At 39.0% G+C, this 9,488-nt stretch overlaps 1 protein-coding gene across 1 annotated transcript; it reads left to right on the top strand.

Annotated features, from left to right (window-relative positions):
• Positions 1 to 3,291: 3,291 nt before the first annotated feature.
• Positions 3,292 to 8,738, top strand: CDKN1C (cyclin dependent kinase inhibitor 1C). The gene is made up of 3 exons (XM_044059700.1): positions 3,292 to 5,243; positions 6,480 to 6,597; positions 7,871 to 8,738. Exons 1-3 carry the CDS (start codon positions 4,772 to 4,774, stop codon positions 7,887 to 7,889), a joined length of 609 nt encoding a protein of 202 aa, XP_043915635.1. The 5' UTR covers positions 3,292 to 4,771; the 3' UTR covers positions 7,890 to 8,738.
• Positions 8,739 to 9,488: the final 750 nt, after the last annotated feature.

Raw genomic sequence — 9,488 nt, 5'->3', positions numbered from 1 at the left:
CACCAGACACAATTCAAAAAGTGATATTTTATTCTGGCAACAAACTGCAGGCCAGTCCGTTGAATCAGCTGTATGATTTGTCTTCCAAAATTGTTTCCATAAAAAAATGTCCCAGCATCAGAAAAGGTGGTCATCCCAGTGCGTGAAATGCAGCAGTGGTGAGAAATCCTTTACTCTGGCTGACAAGAAGAAGTGTGTGTGTGTGTGTGTGTGTGTGTGTGTGTGTGTGTGTGTGTGTGTGTGTGTGTCGAACACACCCATTTGGGACTATGCCGCCCCTTCATTCCCTGATAGTGACATAGCTTGCTTGGGAATGAAATCTCAAATCAAACCACTATATATTGCTTTAATGACGCAAGACAACCCTGTTGTAAATACCTTTCGACATAATTCATACACAATGTATTATTCACAGGTAATTAACATTTACCAATGCGGATCACCATTATAGAATGGATTTTTCTGAAACAGTGAAACAATACACGCTTACAAAAGCCTTAAAACACTTTCCCAAGATACGTTCAATGAAAACAAATGTTAAAAACATAAAGTCGCAGTACCAACAAAATATTACTACTCCACTGACCCAAGTGTCTCCAGATTATTATATACCCAGGTGGAACAAATAGAGAAGCACTAATAGTTAATTTTTGCACAGCAGCATGCTCTTTGTGCAGGTTTGCTTTCACATTTAGCTGCACTATCGAAGACAGCATTGGATACGTCAAGGAACTGCAAACCAGCTCTGTACTGTCAACTAGTTGCCAGAGCACAGTATGAGCTGCAAAAGGATGTATTTTGATGTGCCCTGGCCGGCTAATAACAGGTTTGCGGCCAGACATGCTCTTGTCTATTCGGGAGGGGTATACCTCAACCTCTTAGAGCAAATAATCTGGACAAAGCCTAAAATGATGGGGGGACAAATAGGGACAGATTTAAAATTGCTCTTACAAACTGAGAAAGTTGATAGAATAATAGCGTTTGCATTAGCGTGAATTTTCTGAAGGATTTGGAGTCTTAAACTCTTAATGTTTGTCATTATGTAATGACTTCAATCCTCAGCTATTTGCTAGAAAAGTACAGATTTTAGGAGGAACACACCAAAAATAAATGCAAAAATCTGGACATTCTGCAAAAATCTGTACAGTTGAAAGGTATGGGGAGGAGTCTAGTTTTCTATGTATTTTCATTATAAAAGCTAGATAATGCGTAGCTAAAATATAAGGCTGCTTCGCCGAAAAGAGACGAACATTGCAGCAAATTCTTTATGTCGCGGGGGAAACACCTGCTAGGTGAACGAGCTCTAGTACCACTTGTCTCAGAAAACAACCGCTTTAGGGCTGTACAGGTATAGTGTGTGTGTGTGTGAGAGAGAGAGAGAGTGTGTGTGTGTGTGTGTGTGGGTGTGTGATTCCTCTCGTGTACCTCATTATGAGGAACATACCTCATTTGGAGGTCTTAAAAAGTTCATGTTCCTCGAAGTTCCACATTGAAAGGGTCTGTAACACATTCAGTGTTAGGCTTTTTAAGTGAAATCCATAGTAATAGAAATAAATCGTATTAATTCACTAAAATATGTTCTTTACAAGTAAAACTAACATATGTCAACCATCTTATGAGCTTCCTAGCTGAAGTTGTTAGTAAACCATTAGTACATGTTCTACATTTTGCCCATTTGTTTCACATTATGAGGGGTAGTGAGCTTCATTTTGGAGCTGGAAGGTTGAGAGCTATGGACTGTTTATGCCACTACTCTCATGGCCTATGTGTACATTTTTAAAGTGAGTGACGGAGTACACGCGTAGTACATATGAGGTGACTGTAAAATATAAATACGTGTCTTTGCAGTACTTGGGCACGGACCCTGACCTCAGTTTAAGAAGTCGTTTCAGCAAACAAAATAATAACATAAAATACCAGCGCGATTAAAGTAAGTTAGTCGCCTGATCACACGGGGCTTGGTATTTCTGACCTGGTGTGTAGCACCGTCACTGAGGCTTGAACGTACATAGCATTAAAGCATGCCCGTTAACTTAAATAGTTATTAAGTGTGCTGTATCTCGTTCCTGGTACTGTAAAGCGGACTTCATTAGAGTTAAATATGCATGGACATGGTACAGAAATGTGACTGACTCAGACTGGCAAATCCAGTGCCATGCTCTCCCCTTTTAAGAATCAAAGCCACATTTTCGAGTGTTGGACCACCAATTACATACTTAGTTTCAAGGTGTGCTAAGCATAGCGCCTTTCACAAGAGGTAAAGCCAGTGAGTACGCGCACTCAAAATGCACGTAAGTTACTGGTGCCTTGGGTATGTATTGCTGGAGGAAATGCGCCCAAGTGAGGGCAAAATCGAAAATACAGCGCTATTATAATTCTGTTTTCGCGTTTAAAAGTGATTCATGCTGAGCAACGTATCCTTCTCTTATACGACTGACTATTGTAATTTTTAAACCCATTTTCTGTACTCTTACTTAGGATGGTTTAGGGAGTATAGCTTCAAGACATCTGTCACAATGAAATCCGTCATATAGACCCCTGGATGGGGGAGGGCTTGACACTAACCGCAACCTTTTCTTCTTGCCTCACTCCAACACATGCAGGAGTGCAGGAAATGTAACTTGGTAAAAAATCCTCTCTCTGTCTCTTTCTCTGTCACACTCACATACACGGCCGCAAATACCTCTCTACTGTCCAGATTTTCGCAGTTTGGCCAGATTTTTTCCTCATATTTTAAGTTGGTTACTCATAAAATTTTGGTTTTCTGACAAATTATTGGCAAATCAGCGAGGGTTGAAGTAGAAAAAATAATGACAGATATTTGAATTTCAGACTTCACATCTTTCAGAAAATGTATGGCAATGTAAAACCTAATCTATCGACTTTCTACACTCGTAAGAGCAATCTTTAAAAACTGTCCGTATTTTTGGGGCCTTTGTGCCCCCCCCCCCTTATTTACGGCTTTGTTCAGATTTATTTCTCTTAAGGTTGAGAGTTGTGATTATCCATGCTAATACAAATGTATCACAATTTAACAACAAAAAAATCCAGTTCTGTTCTGCAAAAAAATCGTATTTAAGTACTTTACGTGTGTTTACTAAAGCAGAACGCACTTCTAAATTCCTCAGTATTCAAGTCCCATGACAAAGTATAGATCGAGTGCTGTAGTGCATCTCGGGTACTTATTTATTTTTGTACCCCCACCCCCTTTGCTGCCATCCGGGCTCCAGTATTTTTAAGAGCTGAGCTCACGTTAAACATTGTCCAAATCAAACTGCGTGCGCAGTGCTCAGTAGGGCTAATTTTATCTGCTTATGAGACGGAGCTCGTATTTCTAATTCTAAAGAATTAGTTACCTCAAGTATTACTCACAAAAATATATAGAAAGGGACGGACCTCGGTAGAAGACAGAATCAGAAAGGGTGTAACAAGAGTTTCAGATGGTTTATGTTTGCACCAGCCTATGATCAAATCACCCCGGCCTCTCAGCACACTCTCCATTGACAGAAAGAAGAATCAGACAAAGTTATTTACATTTTCAAAAGTTAAAACGTGTGTGTGCTGGGACTAGTTGTCTTACAAAAAAGAAAAATTATGGTAGAGCGAACGAAAGTGATTTTCATACTGGCTACCGTCGATAAAGTACTTGCCATTAAAAAGTAACGATAACTAGTATTATAGTTCATTATATTCTTTACAGGAGCCAGTCTACGAATACACCGTTGCTAAAGGGACTGCTCAACAAAACCGAAACAGGTGGAAACTGCAATTTAGGCGGTGTTTACTCTGTACACTAGGAAAAGTACATTTTTGGAATCTTACATTTTGCCTAACAGAGCTCCGTGCCAACATGTTGGGGTGGGTGAGTTGCAGCTGATTATTTAAAATGAAGGGACTACTACCACGTTAGAAATCACCGTGTTGATGGCTACAAGATAAATCACAGAAGTTTTCAGAGGAGTTTACGGATGAGAAGTCCCGTGATTTCAGCTATGACTGCATTTCATGCTGAAAACAATAAACTACAGCGGATAACATCTGAATGAGGGAAAGCTCCTGAGTCAGTGACATTCAGATTTGTAAAAAAACGCACGTGTAGTGTTTTACGACTACAGTACACTTGGTTTAAGTAACACATACATACAAGCACCGAAAAGAGTTAAGCTTATGTGCTGTCTTTGCCTTCGGACTAAAATATGTTTTCTTTTTTTTTTTTAAGTAGCTTTAATCAGGCACTGTAGTAGCTGTGCACCGTTTAAAATCAATCAGGCAAAGGACATCGAGCCAAGTAAACAAAACCTGCAGTCAAATCTTTTTCTTCTAGCGACAAAATTGCCACAACTACAATTCTGGGCTGTACTATGAATTACCTAACAGACAGTTCGGACAACCATTCAGTTCTTTAGTAAGTTTGGCGCCATTCCAAGTTTTCTCTTTAGCCTATAGGATAGAAGTGGGAGGCCTTACCGGGGACAACTCAAGATTGATGCCAATGTAGTCCAATAGACAACAGGCATGGCCTAAACGAGAGACAACAACATAGTAATAAGGCTCACTACGCCCCACCTCCATCCACCCCTGACGGGTGTTTGTTTAAAGGGAGAGGTGCGTCAGCATTTAGGTGTGAAGTGCCCCCGGAGACTGTAGTGGAACGGCTATATAAAAACAACTATAAGGGGTTTTAGACGTAGCAGGTCGTACTTGCCTGTTTATTTGTTTCATCCGGCCCGTTTCTGTTGTTTTTAAGGAATTACAATATATACGTGACAGAATGTCTGAAGTACAGCTAAAAGCGGCTCTGGACCGATCGATAGCACGCAAGACATTCCCGCTAGAGCGAAGGACCGCCGCCTGTAGATGCCTTTTTGGGGAGGTGGACCACGACGAACTGAATCAGGATTTGTTAAAAATGCGTGAATTAAACGATCGGATAAGCCAGGAACGCTGGGGCTTTAATTTCGAGTTGGAAGCGCCCTTGCCGCATAGTCAGCTACAGTGGGAGGCGGTAGATGAAGCCTTGGTACCGCAGTTCTACCGAGCTGTGGTGCAAATAGGCAAATACCGGATTCCCTGGCAGAGCGGTTCCAAATGCACCGCTCCAGAACAGCACGCAAGTACTGAGAGCCAGCGCAGGGAATTAAGTGGTGAGCTGCAGGAGAAAGGACAGAATCTGGTTGGCACGGAGGTTACACTTAAAGAACTATGCACACCATGCAAAAGAACCACTGATACCAGCGAGACAGGTAAACCACAGTTAATATGCTCTTTGGAAAGTAATGTTAGAGATCAGTGCTGTACCCGGAAAACAAGTATAAATAACATTTCTTCGAGTGCATTTCATAGATGGCAAATGTTAAACAGTAGTAATTGCTGCTAGTGCGTGCTTGTGTGCTGTTTATGTTGCATTGATGTCTGGTGTCCATGAACTGCCAGGGATATTGGGTCTGATTATTTTCCCCCGTCCACTTTGTGGTATGAAGTAAGTTACTTGAACCAGACCTAAAAGGTTGCTCGGTTGCTTGATGTCTGGTTGTTGTTAATCCTCGTAATCCGCTGCTATGATTTACGTGTTTATTTAAGTTTTACTCCTCCGTTTTAGCACCACTCCTCTGAGTATGCATTTATATATAAACAGACACAACTTCACATGCTTTGTAAGAGAACCAAGGCAATATAAATATTCATTCAGTAACTACACTGAATCTAGTGTATAGAAACCTGCTGTTTTAAAAAATGTGCTCCCAGTTTGGATACCTGTTATGAATTTTACGAGTTGCTACTATTAATTTTAACTAACAGTGAACATACACCTAAATGAGTTGTCTGTGTGTTGTGAAAGGTTGGAAGTGTTGAAGGCGATTAAATGGCACTTTCACAGCAGGTTACGGTTATAACGATATGAGAGTCAGTATACATTCTATTGTACGTATCTAGCACAATTCAGTAACTGAGACTGTAATAATGAATGTGTGTGGATATTTTTGCATGCAGAAAACTGTTTCTGTATTATGTCATAACTAAACCTTAAAAAGGGCACAGTATACTCAAATCAAGGGGTGGCGTAAGCCATACAGAATCGGGCTAGGCTTATAATTGCCCCAGGGCAGATAGCCTAGTATGAACCTGTTAGGCACGTATCCTATTGTAATATACGTATCTAACACAATTCCGTAACTGACACTGTAATTATGAACGTATGGATATTTTTTGCATGCAGAAAACTGCTTCTGTATTAGCCACATATTTCCACTGTTAGTGATAAGGTAAAAATGCTTACACCGCAGTTCTATTGAGTATATTCCGTGGAAAGCAAGACTGCCCCTCAGTGGGCAGGGGCCACTTGATAAAAGTAACTCTTTGGGTGCTGATGGCCAAGGGCTGGAAGTCAGGAAATTGCAGTCGTTGTTTTTAAGACTTGCTTTGCTGGTAAGTGCTATCTATGCTCTTGAGTAGTTAATACATGTTTTACTTTTCTTCAGAGTCTGCAGTGAAACGAAAACAACCGAATACTGACAGTAAAATGTCAAGTGAAACAGAGTGCAGTTCTGGATTTGCGATCCCCTCTGAAAAGACGCCTCGCAAAAAGATTCGTTTGAGGTATATTTTGAAATGCTTTTATTAATGCACATACTTAAGATCTGTTTAAAGTATGTAATGAAAACTTAATATTTTTTGTCCTATTTAGATTTGTTTTGATCAGATAAGGGCAACAAATAGTCTAAAATTAGTTTTGCAACTGCTAACCTCCTCTTTGAGGGTAAGGTGCAGAGTTCTTAAACCACAGTTCAAAGCTCTCAACCTCTTAGAGCAATAAATCTGGACAAAGGCCCAAAATAGGGACAATTTATAAATGCTGTGCTAAACGTAACAAGTTAATGCAAAACTTGTTCTATCTGAGGGGTACAACGTTTGAATCTTAAATGTCTCATTATTTTCTAACTGTAGTCCTCAAAAGATTCGGCAATGATTTACCAGAAAACCACACTTTTATGAGTTGAGGTCAAAGATAGGCACAAGTCTGTACAGTTGAGGGAGATGCTGCAGTTCAGTACTCATTTTGGTATCCGTACACATGGGTACTGTTTGTGATTGTAGTAAATGTAGTACTCTACCCTTTTAGAGTCGGTCTAGCTTATATTTGCAGAAGCTCATTGATGTTGTGTGGCGGGAAATGTTGGTACACACCCCCGCCCTGTGACGTACGTATGAACGGTTTCGTCCTAGAAACAGATTTGTAGCTTACGTGGTAGTGTACTATTAGTAAAGAGGTGCGGTCGGCGGCCATCACAAAGTGGTGCCGTTTTCGTATGTTACTGTAGCATGTATTCCATTCATGCTGATTTTTGACTCCCCAATATTACCTGTGCCCCTCTTAATCCTTCCTAAAGCTAGTGACTTCTGGAGAAAAGGTGGTGGCTTATACTTAAAACCAAAGTTACACTTTGATGTATATTAAGTTACAGCCTCTTATTCCGACATCTCAAGTATTCTAGTACTTGGCCCCTGATCAATTTCTGGATAGCACCCTATTTCACTTGAGAACCATGATCGGATGTTGTTAACTCTTAAGTGTGGGTCTTTCATAACTTCCATTTGAATTTAGGCATGCTGCTGTTATGATTTTTGCCTTCGATTTAAGTGTTTCCCCCTAAGTTTACTTTGCGTGTATTCCTTGCTTGTATACGGATTAGTAGGTAAGACTTAGCTGCGCTGGACAGTAATTTTTTGATAGAGATTGAACAGTATGTCATGTTTTGCGTACTTGTTGTATGTTTTGCAGTGAAATGCTGTTTTACTAGGGACAGTTAAATGTTCAATTTATCTTAACGCTGATCATTTAAAATAATACGTTTGTCTTTGTTTTTAAAAGCTGCACTACTGTTGACTGAAGTCCAATCTTCCGCTGGAGAGAAGAAAAGACTGCTGTTTCCAGAGTCTGAGACGCTGAAGGAAACCAGGAACGCTGCAGCGTCAGTGGACCGAGTAAAGGAGAAGCCAGAAATGTAGCAAAACCAGTGGCATGTCTACGTTTTGCCACTCCGCAGTGTTAAGAACGTGCAATTAAATTAATATATATATCTATAGACATTTGCCCTACGGAATTACACTGGTCGAAAAGTGTAAAGCTTTATGGACATTTTAAAGATTATTATATATTTGTTTTTCATGCAAGTTGTATATTTGTACAGTATGTGGTTTAAATACACTAACTTATATTTCTATTTATATAAAAAAATCACTCTGGTGATTGTTTTTTCGTTAAGCCAAACGGCACTATATTTGCTTTTTACTTGCTAAATGTAATTTGTTTTTATTTTTATAGTGGAGGGTTATTTTTTTTTGGGGGGGGGGGGGTATAGGTAGACAGCTGGTTCCTTTTACTTGAAAGTCACATATTCTAGTGTCTATGAGCCTTTATGAGGTTGTTGTGGATACATTGTGAGGAGCCTGTCAAGTACCCTTTTTTTTTTTTTTGTTACAACATCCCATATAACATGTTGATTACAGTGCCAGTGTACTACACTGGTTTGCAAAGTTACACAATGTGAGAATATTATTCCCCTTTAAGAGTGTTTATATATATATATATATATATATATATATATATATATATATATATATTACACACACACACTAGTACTGATCTAGAATGCCATTGTTTACAAAAGGCCAAATGTAGCAGATCAGAGCTTGTTTAAAAAAAAACTTTGGTCAATAAAATTAATTGTGAAGAAAAAGGATTATAACTTTTTATTCTTTAGTGTGGTAGAACTGTTTGCGTTCTTATACTTTAGGGCAGAGTTTGGATAGGTAAACACAGAATTACTCTCTCCAAGAGTGTGAGCACTTTTCAAGCTGAGGGTAAGTTTTTGGAATTCGCCCTTTCTTTCCAACAGAACATTTATTCTCTTGTCGTACCATACTCTTTCATATCTCCAAATTTGTTGGGCTGACTACTCTTGAAAAAAAAAACACATGGAAGATGTACAACTTCTAACAATATATTTCATCTTTTTATGGACAAAATTGCTTTGCCTTGTTGAACACACTCCTGCCAACATAAACAGCACTGATGACTACTAAGTTCATAAGCATCTCAAACTTACCTCCTATGTCCCTTACTCAACTTTGAGTAACAGCACTGTAATATACTGGCTAGAAGAATCAAATGTAATTATCTGCAGTCAATGTTTTGTGTTATGACTTGTTGGAGAGCGTATATATATATATATATATATATATATATATATATATATATATATATATATATATATATACACACACACACTGTATGAATATATATCTTTTTCTGTATTTGTGAATATAACCGTGTCTTTTTTGGAGTGTGCTGGATCTCCAGTCTTGCAACCTTCTCTTGTTTAGGTTAAAAATCTGCAGGGTAGAATACCAAGAACTGTTTCTTTTGATTATAATAGCTGCAATCTCTGGACATAATGATTTACATATCACTAGCTTATTTTAGGGTG

The sequence above is a fragment of the Protopterus annectens genome, chromosome 17.part0, assembly GCF_019279795.1.
Source record: "Protopterus annectens isolate FY-2018-M chromosome 17.part0, PAN1.0, whole genome shotgun sequence".
NCBI classification, from domain to species: domain Eukaryota; kingdom Metazoa; phylum Chordata; order Ceratodontiformes; family Protopteridae; genus Protopterus; species Protopterus annectens.
The sequence above is the reverse complement of the archived record's forward strand: the minus strand, read 5'-3'. Positions and strand labels throughout refer to the sequence as shown.